We start from the raw sequence: 21,018 nt of genomic DNA on the forward strand, positions 1-21,018 counted from the left end.
CTTTTAGCCTCTAACTAGGGAACTGACACTAAAGGAGTTCCATCTCTATCTCTTTCATGCTGTATACAATTTTGATATGCTCACTAAGTAATATGTCTCCTGGGGCCCCATATTTCAAAAGGTAAGATCTAGGCAATGCATTGGATAAATAAACATGTGCACACAAAAGCATCATTGTTCATAAATGAGAATGAGACCCAGGGAAGGAGAGATTGACTCACCAAAATCAGCTAATTTGAGTTCTCCAAGATAACTGATGAGTAAGTTTTGAGGTTTCAGATCTCGGTGAAGAATGTGTTGATGGTGGATATAAGCCAGGCCCCGCAAAAGTTGAAACATGAAGAGCTGGAAAGAATAAGCTTCATACCTAAGCAGTTTTATGTTATCATGTGTTAATATCCACTCTAAATCAAAAACAGTTTTCTAAGAGAATGGTAAAATTATTCTTTGAGAGAAAAAAAAACTAAAATACTTTTTAAAAAAGTAGCAGAAGGTCATCCTTGACCAAAACTCAAAAGTAATTGTAATTTTTTGGCTTTTCCTTATTAATTTCTATTCACTTGTTAGCATTTATTATGCTTGACTAAATGCAAGGCTCTGCATTATAAGTCAGGGATACAAAAATACATATGGTATAAGCATTGCTCTCAAGAAGCTTAAATTTTAATGAGAAAGGAGGAGTCAAATGATGGATGTACAAATAGCTGTGTTACATGGAAAAAGATAATCTGTGAAAAAACACAGATTTAGACAGTATTATTTTCTCATTTGAGGAAAGTGAGTCTCATCCCACTTTTATGTAATGGAGTAAAAGGATAGTTATGGAAGAATTCATAGAAGAGGTGGCATCTTTGTTGGGAAATCATTTATTAATATAATTTTTGGTCAGCCTAAATGGTTTGTGAAGTTCTTCCCAACTCAGAGATTTGCAGTTCTGACACTGGACTGGCAGAAAGGGAAATTCTGGACTCGATTCTTGACTTAGGGACAAGTAAGTAATCAAAGATAGGAGACTGAGGTGGACACAATGAGGTAAGTCTAGAAAGAAAAAATAGAGGCAGAGATTGTAGAACACCTGGTTTTCAAAACATTTTATAGGCAGTTTGTTCTTTGCTCAGCAGGCATATGTAAATCACAAAAAGTTTTTGAGTTGAATGGTGCATGAGATCATAACTGTGCATTAGAGATATTACTTAGACAATGACATGAAGGATGAGTTGGAAAGGAAAGGACTAGAGAAAGGAGGACTAGATAAAAGTGTATTATTAAATGTGAGAAGAGGCAGGGGTTGCAGGAACTGAGAGAAGAGACAAGGGTAAATATGAAATATTGTAAAAATAGAAGCAACAAGGTAGAACTCCTATGTAATAAGCCTGGCAGATTGGGAAGATGATGCTGACATTATCAGAAACAGAATGTTGAGGAAGGGGCAGTTGAGGAGGCTTAGCTCCTTAATAAGGAGTGAATTTTTAAATTTTCAGCTTAACTTCTGTATATCATCACTTTTCTAAAGAAAAGCATCACCTGAAAAATCCAGAGAAGCAGGGCATTCTGAGTATTGTACTTAGCTCGAATGTTAATCTGGAAATTGTTCTCCAGGGTTTAAATTTTAATGTATTTCAGATATCTTTAAAACAACAGACCATGGGCTGAGAAAAACATGGTCAAATATAGTCTGGGAACTAGGGTCAGTTATCTTTTTGTCTATTTTTTAAAACAATTCTAAGTTCATATTTCAAAACACAGGTGATAGATTTAAAAGAAAAGAAAACTCAAAAGAAAAGGCGACATTGTTGGGGGGGGGGATAAAATGAGACAAAAAAAAAAGGGAATGAAGAGGGGGAAAGGAGAAAAGAAATCAATTCCATACCAAACTGAGAAATGTTTCATGTGGTTATTGAGCCTGGAAAATGAAAAGTTATCAGCTTCCAATCGGTTTTCCACAAGTACAGAAGCCAATGAGGGGAAAAAACATATAATATCCTAAGTGTCTTTTGCTATTTCTTCCAATGCCACTGGCAATGGAGAATTTAAAAACTAACACTGGTGTTTAAGGAGATTATGCCAGCCCAGAACATGTTCCTACAATTCTGAAAAGAAAGTGCCAGCTCTCGCATTCCTGGTGACATGGAGACAGTGGCAGAATTGAATGGATGAATCAATTTTTCCATCCTATCAGGGGATCTAGGCATCTCACAGACATGCCAAGTCCAGTGCTCAGCTGTCACTAGCATGTAAGACTTTGAAACCAAAGTTAATGAGTAGAATGCCCTGACCCAGAAGCAAGATCCAAAAATGTATAAGCCATTGGACATGCTATATGCTTTGGGAAAAATACTTAAGTTATCTGCTATTGGTTACCTGACAGAGAAATGGTTATCTTATAGCAGGTTTGTTGGTTTTTCATATTCACATAATATTCAGTCTGTGAAAATCCCCTTGTTCTCTCTCTCCCCCATGCCAGATTACCACTAATTCCATGCTCTTTGCCAATGCCTGGTTTGCAATATAAAGAATAATGGGATGGGTAAAGATTGACCAGAAGTGAATTAAAAGTTTAACTGTAAGTATTAAAAATATAAATGACTATGAAAAAGGTAATGAAAAGAAGGTATAGAAGAAAAGGTAAAAAGGAGGATAGCAGAGAAACATGCTTCAATATAAAACAGTTCAATGTGAAAGGAAGAAAGAAAAACGAATGGGATGGGATAATGAAGAGGGCAAAGTAAGAAAGAAGGGAAGAAATAATCAACATATTTATTAAGAATTTACTATATTTTAGCCAAGAATAGTGCTTAGCATTAGGGATGCAAAAAAAAAAAAAAAAAAGACAAAATTTTGGTCCCTCTCTCAAAGAACTCTATCCTAATAAGAGAAACAATCTTTACACAACTATGGACATATAAGACATAGAGAGTGTAAATGAGAGGCACTTTCAAATCAAGTGGGGGAGCAGGGAGCCAGATTAGGAAATGCCTCTTACACAAAGTAGGAATTAAGATGAGACATGACAGAAGCCAAGGAATCCAGGAAGCAGAGTAGGAAAGGTTAAGAAAAGAAGAACAGAGTAGAGAAAGAGAAAAAATAAAAGGAAAGGGGAAGAAATCATAGAATGGACCCATAGTATTGTTCCTGGCCCAGCCCTTTTTCATTTTCTATTTGGAACATAAGACTATGAATGTTAGCAATTAATATTTCTTATTCCAGCATTTTCAATCTCTTCTTTTCTGATCCTTTTCACTTCTGCCCATACATAATGTATTCAAATTTCTCCTGGTTGAAAAAAAGAAAAAAAAAACCTTCCCTCTAATATGTTGCTTCCTCTTTCCTTGCTAGTGTAGACAGAGGGCTATGTACTATCTGTCATCACATTCCTAGCCCATATTCTTGCCTTGTTCCTCTGCAATCTAGCTTCTGTCCCTACCACTCTACTGAAATTGCTCTCTTAAACATCATCAATAAATTCAGTCACCAAGACAAAAGCCTTTCTACTGAAATTATTCCTTCAACTATTAACAAAATCACCAAATCCAAAAGCCTTTCTTGAATTTTTGACACCATTTTTGGTCACTGGTCTTTTCCCTCCTCCAGTGCATTTTATACACTAGTGCAAGATAAATCTTCCAAAACCAGGTCTATGATCATGTCACTGAAAAACAAATTGAAACTAAACACCTTTATAATCCTGTTTTCTATAACACAAAGTAAAAAATTCTTAGTTGGCAGTCCAGTCCCTTCCTAATCCAATGCCAACCCAATACTCTAGTATTATCTCCCATTGCCTACTTTATATTTGTTCTATTTTGGTTAAAATTAGGTAAGGATAACAGTGACCTCTGCTCTTTTGTTTGGTTTCACAAGAATTGACATGACCTGTTTTGAGAATGAGAATACATTTCAAAATTCTTCTATTTCCAAGAAACCTGTTATCTAAAATACTCACCTTGACATTGTGAGGATGAAGACCTCCTGGATGTTGAGACATATATTGGGCCAGGTCAGTATGCTAAATGAAATAATGGGAGCAGGAAGAAGGAAAGGATCCAAAAAAAAAAAAATAAAGTTAGAATACACAACTATCAGTTTTTAGGCAGGTAGCAGACAACCTTCAGAATATATTCTGAGAAATCAAATGCTGTGGAAATTTGAAGACAAACTGGTTAATAACAAAAGTTATTTTCTGACAAAGATTTCATTTCCAAGATACATATTTCCAAGATTCAACTTCATAAGCCATTCCCCAATAGACAAATGGTTAAAGGGTATGAACAGGCACTTTTCAGAGGAAATGCAAGTTATCAACAATCATATACTGCCGAAAGAGTAGAGTAATGGGAGTATTGCAGGGTACTTCCCCACCCATTCCCCCCCAATCTTCCAAACAGATATAGAAAATGTACCAGCCCAATTCCTAATGGAAAAATTCAGAAAAAAATCACAGTGAATTCTTTGTCCTGCTCAGTTTAACATAGTAAGACAGATAGGAAGGTCTGTGGACACTGGAGATTGGGGTTGGACTAGGCACACATTCAGAAACAGGCTATATATCAGAGCAAGAGAAGATACTATGACAATGACAATTGCCAACTGGCAATTCTGTTGACCACAATCTAGTTCTGGATTACAGATCCAGGACAGAGTGAGGAGACCTACAGAGGGCTGATACTCCCTTGAAGGGAAGTCTTGGATAGTAGATGGAAAAAGACAGCACTTTAGAAGCTAGCAACAATAGTTTATTTCAGCCCCAAGAACAGAGCTGTATCTCAATTCTAACATCTAGCTCAGTCTGTAGAGAGGGAAGTCCAGACAATGCAGGAATTCCAGACCAAGGGGAATCTTACACTTCTATATCTAAACCAACAGAGGTTCCCAGCTAACTGATAGAGGAGGAATCCAGTGGCAGTTCACTCTTGTACAAACCCAAACACAGGTCAGAAACTTACAGAATTTAGATGAGGGGTCGGTAAGTAGACTTTTTCCTGGATCAGACTAGTGGGGGGACATTGAAAGCTTGCAGGTACTCAACCTTTCCCTGAGATCCTGCAATAACACTTAACACCCAGGAAAGTAGCAACAGGACCAACCCAGACTTTGCCTCTACAATTGGCATATAACTTTGCCCTAATATAAAATTCCAAATCAGGAAGTAGTTTGGAAGAATGGACAAATGAAAAAAAAATACATTTTACCATAATGAGCTATTTTGGTGGCAAGGAAGTTCAGGACACAAATCTAGAAGAAAAAAATAATCCCTCAATATCTATAAGCAAGACCTAAGAGGAAAATATACCTTGGGCACAAATAAAACTAAAATTCCTGGGAGAAAGGAAACAAGAACTTTTTTTAAAGTTAAAAAAATTTTTAAAAAAATTTTTTAAATTCAAAAAATGTGCTTATAAGTGAAATGAGAGCACTTGAGAAAGAAAATCATTGTACTAGCAGAATACCATAATAAAAATGTGAGCCTGGATATCATATTTCAAGAAATATTAAAATGCCTATATCTCTTAGAACCAGAGAGCAAAGTGGAAATAGAACCATCAATTACCTCCTGAAAGAAATACCAAAATTAAAACTCCCAGGAAAGTCATAGCCAAAATCTGAGTTTCTAGATCAAGAAAAAAAAAATGCTGTACATAGCCAGAAAGAATTCAAATACTGAGGAACCACAGTCAGAGTCACATAAGATTTAGTCCCCCTATAAAGTAACAAAAAACTTAGAATATGTTGTTCCAGAAGGCAAAGAATATGGGCTTACAGCCAAGAATAACTTATCCAACAAAACTTAATATAATGTTGTAGGGGAAAAAATGGATCTCAATGGAAACAGAGGACTTCAAAACATTATGAAAAGACCAGATCCACAGAGACTTTTGATTTTCAAACACAAAAATGAAGAAAAACAGTGGCAACTAGATGGTACATTGGATAGAGCACCAGCCAGAATCAGAAGAATCTGAATTCAAATGCAGTCTCAGAAACCTAATACTTATTAGCTGTGTGACCCTAGGCAAGTCACTTAGTCTTAACTGCCTTTGGGAGAAAAAAATAAAGAGAAACATAAAAAGGTATGAACGTGAATGTATAATGTTAAAGGACTAAATCAGTATAAACTGCTTATATTCAAATATGGAGAGATGATAAATATCTCCTCTGAACCTTATTATCATCAAAGTTCATAGAAAAAATTCAATTAGATAAGGCTTAGGAATTGTTCTATGTTGGTGATCTTAATAAAAGAGTGGAAAGAAAGGGGAAGAGGAATATACTGCAGGAGAAAGAAAAGGAAGATTAGGGGAAATTATCTAAGAAAACAAGAGTATGAAAGTTGGTATCTACAAAAACAAGAACTAAGGAAGAGGTTGTTCACGACTGACACTTGAATTTCACTCTCTTCTGAACTAGTCAGAAGAAGGGAGACTACACACACACACACACACACACACACTCAGTTTGTTATAGAATTTCATTTCCTTCTATAGGAAATAGGAAGGAAAGAGGAACAGAGACAAGGAAGAATTAGAGGGAGAATACATTAAGGGAGAGATTATTCCTAACCAAAAGAACTTCTAAGAATGTGCAAAAAAAAAATTATATCTCTTTTTGAGGTCTCAAAGAATGGGAATTACAGCTAGGAGCTCATAAAATGAAGAATAGAGAATGGATAAATAAATTACAATAGATAATTGTGGAAATATGTATAGAAAAATTGCATATATGAACATATTGGATTACTTGCTGTCTAGGGGAGGGTTGGAGGGAAAGGAAGGAAAAAAATTGGAACACACGGTTTTACAAATGTAAATGTTGAAAACTATCTTTGTATAGATTTTGAAAATTAAAAAAACCCTACTATTTAAATAAATAAATTATGATATATAAATGTGATGGGATACTATTGTGCTGAATTCTTATTAGCATAAGACCAATTAGTATTTTACCAATTAAGGTAAAGATAATTTTCTAGATTCATTTTTATAAGATTTTGAGTTCCAATCTTTTCTCCTTACCCTCTCTCTTCCCCAAGACAGCACTAATCTGATATGGGTTATATATGTCTAATCATGTTAAACATATTTCCATGTTATTAACAAAGAATCAGAATTAAGGATAAAAATCACAAGAAAGAAAAAACAAAAAACAAGTGAAAATAGTATGCTTCAATATGCATTCAGACTACATAGTTCTTTCTCTGGATATTTTCAGCATTTTCTATCAAAAGTTACTTGGAATTGTTTGGATCATTGCATTGCTGAGAAAAGCTAAGTATATCATGTTATCATCACACAATATTGTTGTTATCATGTACAATGTTCTCCTAGTTTAGATTACTTCACTCAGCATCAGTTCATGTAAGTCTTTTCAGGTTTTTTTTTTCTGTAATTTGCCTGCTTATCATTTCTTGTAACACAAAAGTATTTCATTACATTCATATACTACAACTTGTTCAGTCATTTCCCAATTGATGGGCATCCCTCAATGTCTAATTCTTTGCCATCACAAAAAGAGTTGCTACAAACATTTTTTGCACATGGGGTCCTTTTTTCTTTTTTATGATTTCTTTAGAATACTGACCTAGCAGTAGTATTGCTGGTTCAAAGGATGTGCTCAGTTATGTAGCTTTTTAGGCATAATTCCAAGTTGATCTTCAGAATGGCTGGATCAGTTAACAACTCTACCAACAATTCATTAATGTCCCAATTTTCCTACAACTCCAATATTTATAATTTTCCTTTTCTATCACATTAGCCAACCTGATAGTATGAGATGGTACCTCAGAGTTGTTTTAATTTGCATATCCTTAACTTTGATCATTTATCTATTGGGAAATTATTTGCATTCTTATAAATTTGACTAAATTTTCTATATATTTGAGAAATGAGGCCTTTTATCAGAAATACTGACTATAACAATTGTTTCCCAGATTTTTGCTTTCCTTCTAACTTTGGTGACCTTGGTTTTGTTTGCACAAATTTTTTAAAAATTTAAGTAATCAAAATTATCCATTTTGCATTTCATAATGGTCTCTATCTCATGTTTGATCGTGAATTCTTCCCTTTTCCATAGTTCTGACAGGCAAACTATTCCTTGTTTTTCTAATTTGTTTATGCTAACATACTCTATTTCTAAATAATATCATTTTGACCTTGTCTTGGTATGAAATGCTGGTCTATGTTTAGTTTCTGCCATATTATTTTTCAGTTTTCCCAGAAGTTTTTGTCAAATAGCAAGTTCTTAACTCTATACATTGGAGTTTTGGGGTTTATCAAACAAATTAATATAGTAATTTACTACCATGAATTATATATCTAACCTGTTCCACTGATCTATCACTCTTTTTCTTAGCCATAACCAAATAGTTTTGAAGACTGCTGTTTTATAATACAGTTTTAGATCTGGCATGGGTAGGTTACCTTCATTTGTATTTTTTCCATTAATTCCCTTTATATCCTTGACCTTTTATTCTTCCAGATGAATTTTGCTATTATTTTTTCTAGTTATATAAAATAACTTTTAACAATTTGATTGGTATGGCATTGAATAAGCAAGCTAATTTAGGTAGAATTGCCATTTTTATTATATTATCTTGTCCTACTTATGAACAATTGATATTTTTCCAGTTGTTTAGAAATGACTTTTTGTGAAAAGTGTTTTGTAATTGTGTTCTTATAGTTCCTGGGTTTATCCTGGCAGATAGACTTTAAAATATTGTATATTATCTACACTTATTTTATTTTATTATTTTTTTATTAAATAACTTTTTATTGACAGAACCTATGCCAGGGTAATTTTTTACAACATTATCCCTTGCACTCACTTCTGTTCCAATTTTTCCCCTCCCTCCCTCCACCCTCTTCCCAAAGATGGCAAGCAGTCCTATACCATGTTAAATAGATTACAGTAGATCTTGGATACAATATATGTGTGCAGAACCGAACAGTTTTCTTGTTGCTCAGGGAGAATTGGATTTAGAAGGTATAAATAAACTGGGAAGAAGAACAAAAATGCAAGCAGTTTACACTCATTTCCTATACACTTATTTTAAATGAAATTTCTCTCTCTCTCTCTTGTTTTTAGGCTTTATTGCTAATATATAGAAATGCTGATGATTTATGTGGTTTTATTTTACATCTCACAATTTTGCTAAAGTTATTAATTGTTTCAAGTACTTTTTTAGTTGATGCTTTAAGATTCTTTAAGTATACCATCATATCATCTGCAAAGGGTAATAGTTTCATTTTCTCATTGCCTATTCTTATTCCTTCAATTTCTTTTTCTTTTTCTATTGCTAAAGCTAACATTACTAGTATAATATTGAATAATAGTAGTGATGATAGGCATCCTTATTTGCTCCCTGATCTTACTGAGGAATCTTCTAGCTTATCCCTATTATAATGCTTGCCAATGGTTTTAGATAGATATGCAATAACATATCATTTTAAAGAAAATTTAATTTATTCCTAGCTCTCCAATGTGTTTAATAGGATGGGTGCTGCATTTTGGCAGAAGTTTTTCTCTATCTATGATGGAATTATATGATTTCTGTAAATTCTGTAATCGATATGGTCAATTACGCTGACAGTTTTCCTTTGAATCAGCTTTGCATTCCTGGTAAAAAAAAATCCCACTTTGCGATAATGCATTATCCTTTTAATAAATTGCTGTAATCTCTTTGTTGATATTTTATTTGAAATTTTGCATAAATATTTATTAGGGAAATTGGTTCATAATTTTCTTTCTGCTTTGATTCTTCCTGGTTTAAGTATCAGCACCATATTTGTAATATAAAAGGAATTTGGTAGGATTTCTTCACCTATTTTTCCAAATTGAAATTAATTATTCTTTAAATGTTTGGTAGAATTCACTTGTAAATTTATCTGATCCTGGAGATTCTTACTTAGGGAGTTCATTGATGATTTGTTCATTTTCTTTTTCTAAAATAGGATAAAATATTTTATTTCCTCCTCTGTTAACCTGAGTAATTTATATTTTGAACATATTCATCTATTTCATTTAGATTGTCATACTCGTTGGCATAATATTGGGCAAAATAGTTCCTAATTATGCTTTAACTTCCTCTTCATTGACGATAAATTTACCCTTTTCATATTTGATACTGATAGTTTGGTTTTCTTTTTTCTTTTTTTAAAAATCAAATTAATCAAAAGTTTATCTATTTTATTGGGCTTTTACAAAACCAGCTATTAGTTTTATTTATTAGTTCAATACTTTTCTTATTTTTAATTTTATTAATCTCTTGTTTGATTTTTGTCATTTCTAATTTGATATTTGATTGGGAATTTTAAATTTCTTTTGTTTTTCTAGCTTTTTCTGTTTTTTTTTTTAATTGCATGCACAATTCATTGATCTTCTCTTTACTTTATTCATGTAAGCATTTAAAGATATAAAATTTCCATTAAGAATTTCTTTGGCTACATCTCATCAATTTTGGTATGTTATCTCATTATTTTCATTCTCTTTGATGAAGTTGTTGATTGTTTCTATTAATTGTTGTTTGAGTCACTCATTCTTTAGTATTAGAGTATTTAGCTTCCAATTAATTTTTAGTCTAACTTTTTATGGCCTTTTATCACACATAATTTATTACATCATGCTCTGAAAAGGATGCATTTAATAGTTCAGCCTTTCTGCATTTAATTGTGATGCATTTATTTCTTAATAAATGATCAAGTTTGGGGTAGGTGCCATTTACCACTGAAAAAAATAGTATATTCCTTTCTATCCCTATTCAGTTTTCTTCAGAAGTCTATCATATGTAATTTTTCTAAATGTCTATTTACCCCCTTAACTTCTTTCTGGTTTATTTTGTGGTTAGATTTATCTAGTTCTGAGAGAAGGAGGTTGAGATTCCCCAATAGTATAGTTTGCTATCTATTTTTTTCTTTAACTTACTTAATCCTTGATGCATATGTTTAGTATTGATATTACTTCAATGTAATTTCCTTCCTCATCTCTTTTAATTAGATCTATTTTTGCTTTTGCTTTATGTGAGATCAGAAATGCACTCTTGCTTTTTTTTTTTTAACCTCAGCTGAAGTGTAATATATTCTGCTCTTGCCTTTTACCTTTACTTTGTTTGTGTCTCTCTGCTTCAAATGTGTTTCTTGTTAACAACATATTGTAGGATTCTGGTTTTTAACTTACTCTTCTTTCTGCTTCTGTTTTATAGAAAAGTTCATCCCATTCATATTCATAATTATGATTACTGTGTATTTCTTTTTTTTATTCTATTTTTGTCCCTGTTTATACTTTTCCTCTTTCCTTTCATCCTGTCCCTTCTTACCAGCACTGCTTCCCTCAATCTGTCCTCCCTTCTATCAACTCCCCCTAATTTTTCTTTTCCCATTCCTCTCCCTTCTATTTTGCCTTTTTCTTTCTCCTTTCTTCTCTTATTTCTTTATAGAGTTAGATAAATTTCATACCTAATTGAGTCTTTATGGTATTCCTTCTTTGAGCCAAATCCAATGAAAGTAAGGTTTAAATAATGCTCATCCCTTCCCTATTTTCCCCTCTACCATAATAGGTTTTTTTTTAACACTTTGTCATGTGATGTAACTTACACTATTTTGTCTCTCCCTTTCCCCTTCTCCCAATACAATCCTTTTTTCACACCTCATTGTTTTTAATATTAGATCAGTCATCTTTTACCCATATTCTTTGCCTATGTATACTCCTTCTAATTGCCCTAATAGAGATACAATTCTCAAGCACTACAAGTTCCATTTTCCAGAGTAGGGATGTAAACCATTTAATTTTATTGAATAACATGTTTTTCTTTCCTTTCCTGCTTCTTTCCTTTTTGCGCTTCTCTTAAGTCTTGTATTTGAAGATTGAACTTTCTGCTGGTTAGCTCTGGTGTTTTAATTAGGAAAGTTTCAAGGTCCTCTTTTTCATTGAAAATCCACCTCTTCTCCTAAAAGATTACACTCAATTTTGCTGGGTAGTTGATTTTTAGTTGTAAACCAAGCTTCTTTGCCTTCTGGAATATCATATATCAAGTCCTCTGATACTTTAATGTAAATGCTATTAAGTTCTTTGTAATCCTAATTGTAGCTCCTTGATATTTGAACTATTTTGCTGCTTGCAATATTTACTCCTGGACCTGAAAATTTTGAAATTTGGCTAAAATATTACTTGGAGTTTTCATTTTGGGATCTTTTTCAGGAAGTAAATGGTGAATTCTTTCAATGACTATTTTATCCTCTAGTTCTAGGATATCAAGGCAGTTTCCCTTGATAATTTCTTGAAAGATGCTGTCCAGGCTCTTTTCTTTTATCATGGCTTTCAGACAGTTCAATAATTTTAAAATTATCTTTCCTCAAACTATTTTCCAGGTCAGTTGTTTTTCCAATGAGGTATTTTACATTTTCTTCTATTTTTTTATTCTTTTGATTTTATTTGGTTCTTTTTTTTTAATACTAGCATTTTATTTTTCAGATACATGCAAAGATAATTTTCAACATTGACTTTTGTAAAATTTTGTGTTCCAATTTTTTCTTCCTCCTTTTCCCTTTCCCATGATAGCAAGCAATCCGATATAAATTAAACATATAATTTTTCTAAATACATTTCCATATTCATCAAGCTCTATAAGAAAAATCAGATCAAAAGAAAAAAAACAAGTAAACGAACAATAACAACAATAACAAAGGTGAAAATACTATGTTTTGATTTACATCAATCTCCATATTCATCATGCTGCACAAGAAAAATCAATCAGTTATGGAATATTATTGTTCTGTAAGAAATGACTAGTAGGAAGAATACAGAGAGGCTTGGAGAAACTTACATGAACTGATGCTGAGTGAAATGAGCAGAACCAGGAGATGGTTATACACTTCAACAACGATACTATATGAGGATCAATTCTGATGGAAGTGGATATCTTCAGCAATGAGAATATCTAATTCAGTTCTAATTGATTAGTGATGAATGAAACCAGCTACAACCAGAAAAAGAACACTGGTACACGAATATGGACTACTTGCATTTTTGTTTTTCTTCCCAGGTTATTCTTACCTTTCTAAATCTGATTTTTCTTGTGCAACAAAAGAACTGTATAAATATGTACACATATATTATATTTAAAATATGCTTTAATATATTTAACATGTACGAGACTGCCTGCCATCTAGGGGAGGGAGTGGAGGGAAGGAAGGGAAAAGTTGGAACAGAAGTGATTGTAAGGGACAATGTTGAAAAATTACCCATACATATGTTCTGTCAATAAAAAGCTATAATAAAAAAAAAGAAAAGTAAGAAAAACAAAAAAAGAAAGAAAAATCAGATCAAAAGAAAAAAACAAATAAACAAACAATAACAACAATAACAAAGGTGAAAATACTATGTTTTGATCTACATTCAATCTCCATAGTTCTCTCTGGATGGCTCTTTCCATTACAAGTCTAATGAAATTGTGTTGATCGTCATATAATCTTGTTGTTTCTGTGGACAATATTCTCTTGGTTCTACTCCCTTCACTTAGCATCAGTTCATGTAAGTCTTTCCAGGCTTTTCGGAAATCAATCTGTTCATATTTGACTGATTTTTGATGTCTCATAGAGTCATTAGCTTCTATTTGCCCAATTCAAATTTTTATAGGAATTAATTTCTTCAGTTAGCTTTTGTACCTCCTTTTCCATTTGGCCCAGCACTCTATCTGTGACACCTAGCTTACATTTTTTGGGGGAAAAAAAAGGTGAAAGAGGAGATTCTTTGCCTCAGTTGCTACCTAGTCTTAATCACTTAATCACTGAATGGATGCAGCTTCAGTCAGATTGAGACCTGTTGAAGAATTTAGCTTAAAAAAGTTAAGGTCTCCCATTGCATCTAGTTATACTGATCTATATGTGGCCACTGATCCCAGATAGCTCTAGAGGGGAAAGTGAGGCACCTATACCAGTACTCTTTCACTTAAATCCAATTCATTTGCATGTGATAGCATCACCTCCCTGATGTCATAGTCCTCTTCAAGAATGAAGAATAAACAACACCTATAATCCATTTGGCCAATTATGCTTTTTAAAAATGTTAATTCCTTCAGTGGATTTTTTTTTTTTTTGCATTTGGTCAATTGTATTTTTTTTAAAAAAGGTTTTTTTTTTATTAAAATAAAGCTTTTTGTTATCAAACTGTGCATACCCTTTGATCCAGCAGTGTTACTACTGGGATTATATCCCAAAGAGATTATAAAGAAGGGAAAGGGACCTGTATGTGCACGAATGTTTGTGGCAGCCCTTTTTGTAGTGGCTAGAAACTGGAAACTGAATGGATGTCCATCAATTGGAGAATGGCTGAATAAATTGTGGTATATGAATATTATGGAATATTACTGTTCTGTAAGAAATGACCAACAGAATGATTTCAGAAAGGCCTGGAGAGACTTACACGAACTGATGCTGAGTGAAATGAGCAGGACCAGGAGATCATTATATACTTCAACAACAATACTATATGATGACCAATTCTGATGGACCTGGCCATCCTCAGCAACGAGATCAACCAAATCATTTCCAATGGAGCAGTAATGAACTGAACCAACTATGCCCAGAGAAAGAACTTTGGGAGATAACTAAAAACCATTACATTGAATTCCCAATCCCTATATTTATGCCTACCTGCAATTTTGATTTCCTTCACAAGCTAATTGTACAATATTTCAGAGTCTGATTCTTTTTATACAGCAAAATAATGTTTTGGTCATGTATACTTATTATGTATCTAATTTATATTTTAATATATTTAACATCTACTGGTCATCCTGCCATCTAGGGGAGGGGGTGGGGGGTAAGAGGTGAAAAATTGGAACAAGAGGTTTGGCAATTGTTAACGCTGTAAAGTTATCCATGCATATAACCTGTAAATAAAAGGCTATTAAATTTTTAAAAAAAGAAAAAGAAAATGTAGAAGAAAAAAAACTTAAGAAAAAAATTTAAAAAGTGAAAGAAATATACTTCAACTTGTATTCATAAAAAAAAGAAGTTGTATCATCATGATATAGCATAATTAGCATATTAACAGTATCTAATCAATTTATGATCATTGGATAATTGCACAAGACACCCATCATTTTTCCTAAAAGTCCAGTGAAGCTAAACTCTCTTCTCTGTGCAGTTTTTAAGTTCCACTTGGTAGCACTGGGATAAGAAGCTCTGTCTACTCTAGGGCTAAGATTCTATAATTCTAAAAGAACTGGTGTTAAGAAATAGGCAAAAGAGAAATTTGTTCCAAACAAGGGAGAAGAAAGTAAAACAACATGAGAGAAGAAAAAAAAATAAAGCTTTTTGTTTTCAAAACATATGTAAGGATAATTTTTCAACACTGACCCTTGCAAAATCTTGTGCTCCAAATTTTCCATCCCTTTCCCTCACCTCCTCCCCTAGATGGCAAGTAATCCAATATATGTTATACATCTCAAAATATACGTTAAATTCAATATATGTAAACATATTTATACAATTATCTTGCTGCTCAAGAAAAATCAGATCAAACAGAAAAAAATGGGAAAGAAAACAAAATGCAAGTGAACCACAACAAAGAGTGAAAATGCTATGTTGTGAACCACACTCAGTTCCCACAGTCCTCTCTCTGGGTGTAGATGGCTCTCTTCAACACAAAATCATTGGAACTGGCCTCAATCATCTCATTGTTGGAAAGAGCCACATCCATCAGAATTGATTGTCATATAATATTGCTGTTGCTGTGTACAATGATCTCCTAGTTCTGCTCATTTCACTTAGTGTCAGTTCACGTAAGTCTCTCCAGGCCTCTCTGAAATCATCCTGCTGATCATTTCTTATAGAACAATAATCTTTCATAACATTCACATACCTTAACTTATTCAGCTATTCTCCAACTGATGGTCATCCATAGTCAATTGTATTTTTTAAGAAATTATTTAAGAAATGTAAATTAAGACAACTCTGAGATACCACTACACACCTGTCAGATTGGCTAGAATGACAGGGAAAGATAATGCGGAATGTTGGAGAGGATGTGGGAAAACTGGGACACTGATACATTGTTGGTGGAATTGTGAATACATCCAGCCATTCTGTAGCACGATTTGGAACTATGCTCATAAAGCTATCAAATTGTGCATACCTTTTGACCCAAGAGTGTTACTACTGGGCTTATACTCCAAAGAGATTTTAAAAAGGAAAAGGACCTGTATGTGCAAGAATGTTTGTAGCAGCCCTCTTTAGTGGCTAGAAACTGGAAACTGAGTGGATGCCCATCAATTGGAGAATGGCTGAATAAATTGTGGTATATGAATATTATAGAATATTATTATTCTGTAAGAAATGACCAACAGGATGATTTCAGAAAGGCCTGGAGAGACTTACATGAACTCATGCTGAGTGAAATGAGCAGGACCAGGAGATCATTATTTATTTCAACAACAATACTATACGATGATCAATTGGATGTGGCCCACTTCAACAATGAGATGAACCAAATCATTTCCAATGGAGCAGTTATGAACTGAACTAGCTACTACCAGGGAAAGAACACTGGGAGATGACTATGAACCACTACATAGAATTCCCAATCCCTCTATTTTTGTCTGCCTGCATTTTTTATTTCCTTCACAGGCTAATTGTACAATATTTCAAAGTCCAACTCTTTGTATACAGCAAAATAATTGTTTGGATATGTATACATATATTGTATTTAACTTATACTTTAACATATTTAAAATGTATTAGTTAATCTGCCATCTGGGGGAAGGGGTGGGGAGAAGGAGGGAAAAAGTTGGAACAAAAGGATTTGCAACTGTCAATGCTGAAAAATTACCTAGCATATATTTGTAAATAAAAAGATAGATAGATAGATAGATAGATAGATAAAGAAATTGTTTTCTTCACTCAATTTTTTGGTCCTTTTTCTAAACTATTGATTCTCTCTTGTACAATTCTCATTTGCTTTTCCAAGTTTTCTTCTATTTCTCTTACTTGATTTTTGAAATCCTTTTTAAACTTTTCCAAAAATGCTTTGTGGGCTTGAGACCAATTCATATTCTCCTGAGACTTCACATGTAGGCATTGTCTTCTCCTGAATTTGTGTTCTGATCTTTCCTGGGACCATAGTAGCTTTCTACGATCGGGGCTCTTTTCTATTTTTTCTTATTTATAGCCTATTTTGTTACTTTTTAAGTTGAACTCTTCCAAGGACACAATAACAATTATCTGAAGCTTCTTTTGCTGGAGGGCTGGGATTTGGTCATTGGCTTTCTGTACCAGGGCTTCTGGAGCTCACAGCTTACACATTGCACTGGGGTGGCTAGTTCAGTTGTGTCTGTTGGGCTAGGGTTCTAGGGCTGGCAGTTTGCTTTCTGAGATGGACAGGGAGGCCTCAAAGCTGGTTTGCCATGTCACTAGCCTATTGAGCCAGGACTGAGAAGCCTTGGCTACTCCTTTGTGCTATAGCGAAGAGACTCCCGCTGGCTTGCTTGGATCCCATCTGTATTGGGCTGTAATCCTCTTTTACCCAAATGAGACTGACCTTTTTTGAAGTCCTTCTAAGTTATCTTATGCTAGAAAATTGTTTCATTCTGTCTTTTTGTGGGTTCTAGCACTCTAGAATCATCAGAGTGTTTCTACCATGTTCTTATTAAGGAAGTGAAGTGGTAAAAAGACATAATTGTGTTAAAGCATCTTAAGTTTTCCCCAACAAATGAGACTTATGCACTTATTGACAGAAAGAGGAAAGAGGGCTGAAGAAGTAGAGGATAAAAAGTAAAAGGAGAGTGGGAATAAAAGCAATAAGGCACTGCTAATCATAGTAATGAAATTTTCCATAATACCTTCCACATTGTAATAAAAGTTTTATAATGCCATAAAATATTAACAGATTCATTATACAAGCACCAGGCCTTTTCCTTGTGCTTTGTAAAATGCTGGAGCAACTCACCATGTATTCAAAAACAAAAGTCAGGGTCTCTTTGGTGTGGATAATGTCATGCAGGAGCACAATATTGGCATGCTTCAAACCCTTCAGGAGGGAGGCTAAAGAAATTAAAAAATAAAATCAATCCATTGATAATAAAGTTAATACTTTGAAAATTTTTATAATAGATTTTATCTCTTTTAGCTGTCTGAGAAAGTCCTTTTTTCTGGAAAATAGTGCTTATAATAGCAAAGGACTGTATCATTATTTTGTGCAGGATAAATCAATAAAAGTTAGCTTTTCTTAGAGGCTGCCTTGGTTGCATTCGGTTCAAATAATTATGTGCTTCCATCTACCCAATCAATTTCATTCTAGTATTCAAAGAGCTTTGTAAATCTCTTCCTTTGGGAACATGATCATCCCTGTCATAGAAACAAAAGGGTAAAGTGACAACTCCAAATTTACCAACTGAGGCAGTGATAAAACGAAGAATTACTTAGCTTCTACACCCTCTAGAACAGTTTTTAACCTTTTTTGTGTCATGGTCTTTTCTGGCAATCCTGTAAAACCTATGGAGCCCTTCTCAGATTGATCTTTTTCAGTACATGAAACAAAACACATAGGATTATGAAGAAAGACAATTATCTTGAAATACAGATGTATTTTTCCTCCATTCAGTTTCACAAGTAAAATCTATCACAGGGTCCATGACTGAAATCTACAACTTCCACAAATTTCCTTTTTTTTTTTTTTTTTTTTTAAGGATTTTCAGGTTGTGGTACAACTGAAGGGTAGGAGAGATCAGAGCAAGGAATGGAGTATTTTTTTTTACATGGAGTAGAATGCCTTTCTATGGGACATATATTTTTTTGTGGGGAGAAAGGAGATCCACGTATATCCCTTATTGATTCCTAAGAAATGCAGAATCAAGGGGCAGTTAGATGGCGCAATAGCTAGAGCACCAGCCCTGAAGTGAGGTGGGCCTGAGTTCAAATCTGACCTCAGACACTTAACACTTGCTCTCAAGTCACTGCAAGTCATTTATCCCCAATTGTCTCAGCAAAAAGAAAAAAGAAATACAAAGTCAAGTGACAATTACATTGTTCCCTTGTCCTTTCTCCCCCCCCAAAAAAATTTCTATATGGTGAAAGAAGGTATTCCTGATATAGAAAAATCACAGAAGGGAAATATGTAATAAATGCTTATTCCCTTCCCTTCTCCCATTTCTTCTTTTTTAATTCTGGGTATATTATTTTATACATTTAAAAATACTTTCCTGAGGAGCTGCCTCCTACCTCATCCTCACCTCAAGTCCCTCCTCTCCTAGGTTCTGACCTGTCATTATCCTACTCAAATACACTCCAATGTCTCCTTATTATCTCCAGAATTGAAAATAAGCTCCTTGGGCACCAGCCCTTAAGTCAGGGGGACCTGAGTTCAAATCTGATCTCAGACACTTAATACTTCCTAGCTATGTGACCCTGGGCAAGTTATTTAACCCCAATTGCCTCAGAAAAGAAAAGAAAAAAAAAGAAAAGAAAAGAAGCTCCTTGGGGCAATTAGATGGCACAGTAAATCAGAAGGACCTGAGTCCAAATCTGGATTTAAACACACTTAATACTTCCTAGCTGTGTGACCCTGGGCAAGTCACTTAATTCCAATAGAAGAAGGAGGAGGAGGAGGAGGAAGAAGAGAAGAAGGAGGAGGAGGAGGAAGAAAAAAAGAAGAAAGAAGAAGAAATAAGCTCCTCGTCATGAAAACTTGTCTGATCTTCACCATAGCTATTAGTTCTTTTCCCCAAATCACCTTCCTACTTTGTTTATGAATCTATATGTACATATTATCTTCCTTAACTAGACTATAAGCTCCTGGATGACAGACACTATTTTCATTTTTTTCTTATTTCCAGCACCGAGCACAGTGCCTGACACCTATTAAACACTTAATAAATGTTTGTTTGATTGATTGACAGAGAGTGAAATGTCTTACAACACTGCCAGAATATGACTGAGGGAAAGCCTTAAGTCTGGGAAAGCAGTAGAAAAAACATTAATAATTGTAAATAACCGCCTAGTAGTATGGGTTTCAACTCTGCCCTAGCAGGTGTTCTTCTTTCTTCCTACTTCTATCTTCTTCAAAATACTGGATGTTTTTTAAAATTCCCTTTCAGAAATGGCACCTATTATACTCATTCACACAGACTCCTAGAATGAGTTCTGAAAGGTTTATGATACAAAGGAGCTTACAATATAGTTGAAGAAACAAATAGTTCCACATATTTACAACGCAAAATAATAAAGCATTATAAAAGTCAGTATATAATTATTTGAAAAAACTCAACATTTTGTAGCCTAGGGACACTACCCCAAACTTAGCAAAGTGAATTGTTCAAAAATGTTTATGTAGATATTTTTTGGATTACAGTCACTCAAAATCATAAGTCATGAGCCCCTATCTATAGGTTCACTTTTAATAGCTAGTCAAAGGGCATAATTTGTTTCAAACAAAGGCATTTCATAAAATGGCATAGTAAGAAAACTAGCAATAAAACATTTCCCCTTAAATATTTCAAATGAAATATTTAATATTCCATCATATGAATATTTGTGCCATCAATAGGAAGAGTAGATATCCATAGGAAACTTACATGGAGAGACATAGACTAACAGGACATTTGAGTCCAGGATAGACACATAAGGCACTAATTTGGAAAGGCAATTCTGATCTCTGATTCTAGATAGCTACTAATGTCTTCTATTAATATCATCATGGAATACACCAGGTAATCCCACCAGGATTACTCCTCATTGGTCTTTACAAGATCCCATTCTACTGTGTACAGTTCTGCCATTGAATACAATTCTATTGGATAAGTAGCCCCTACTGGTCATTTATCACCTGGATTTTGGATATGTAATTTCTCCTGAATGTTCCTCTGCACATAAGCTGGTAAACACACACACACTCTCTTCCATATTCTATTCCACTGGACAAGTAGTCTTCACCTGCCATCAAAAGACATGGGTCCATGAACAAAGCACTTTGGAGCCTCTCTGCTTCCACTTTTTAGCTGTTGTTGGTCTTTAAATATAGGACTATTTTTTTTTT

General features: G+C 33.9%; 1 protein-coding gene across 1 annotated transcript in view; it reads right to left on the reverse strand.

The window, feature by feature from the left end:
- Positions 1-21,018, reverse strand: part of CDK15 (cyclin dependent kinase 15) — a 104,407-nt gene that overhangs the window by 69,892 nt on the left and 13,497 nt on the right. Inside the window, exons 5-7 of the mRNA XM_031958320.1 lie at positions 17,935-18,029; positions 3,944-4,006; positions 222-345 (exon numbers count right to left, since the gene is read on the reverse strand). Of these exons, the coding sequence (XP_031814180.1) occupies positions 222-345; positions 3,944-4,006; positions 17,935-18,029 (282 nt within the window). The remainder of the gene's footprint in view (positions 1-221; positions 346-3,943; positions 4,007-17,934; positions 18,030-21,018) is intronic.

Source organism: Sarcophilus harrisii, chromosome 3 (genome assembly GCF_902635505.1).
Source record: "Sarcophilus harrisii chromosome 3, mSarHar1.11, whole genome shotgun sequence".
Classification (NCBI taxonomy): domain Eukaryota; kingdom Metazoa; phylum Chordata; class Mammalia; order Dasyuromorphia; family Dasyuridae; genus Sarcophilus; species Sarcophilus harrisii.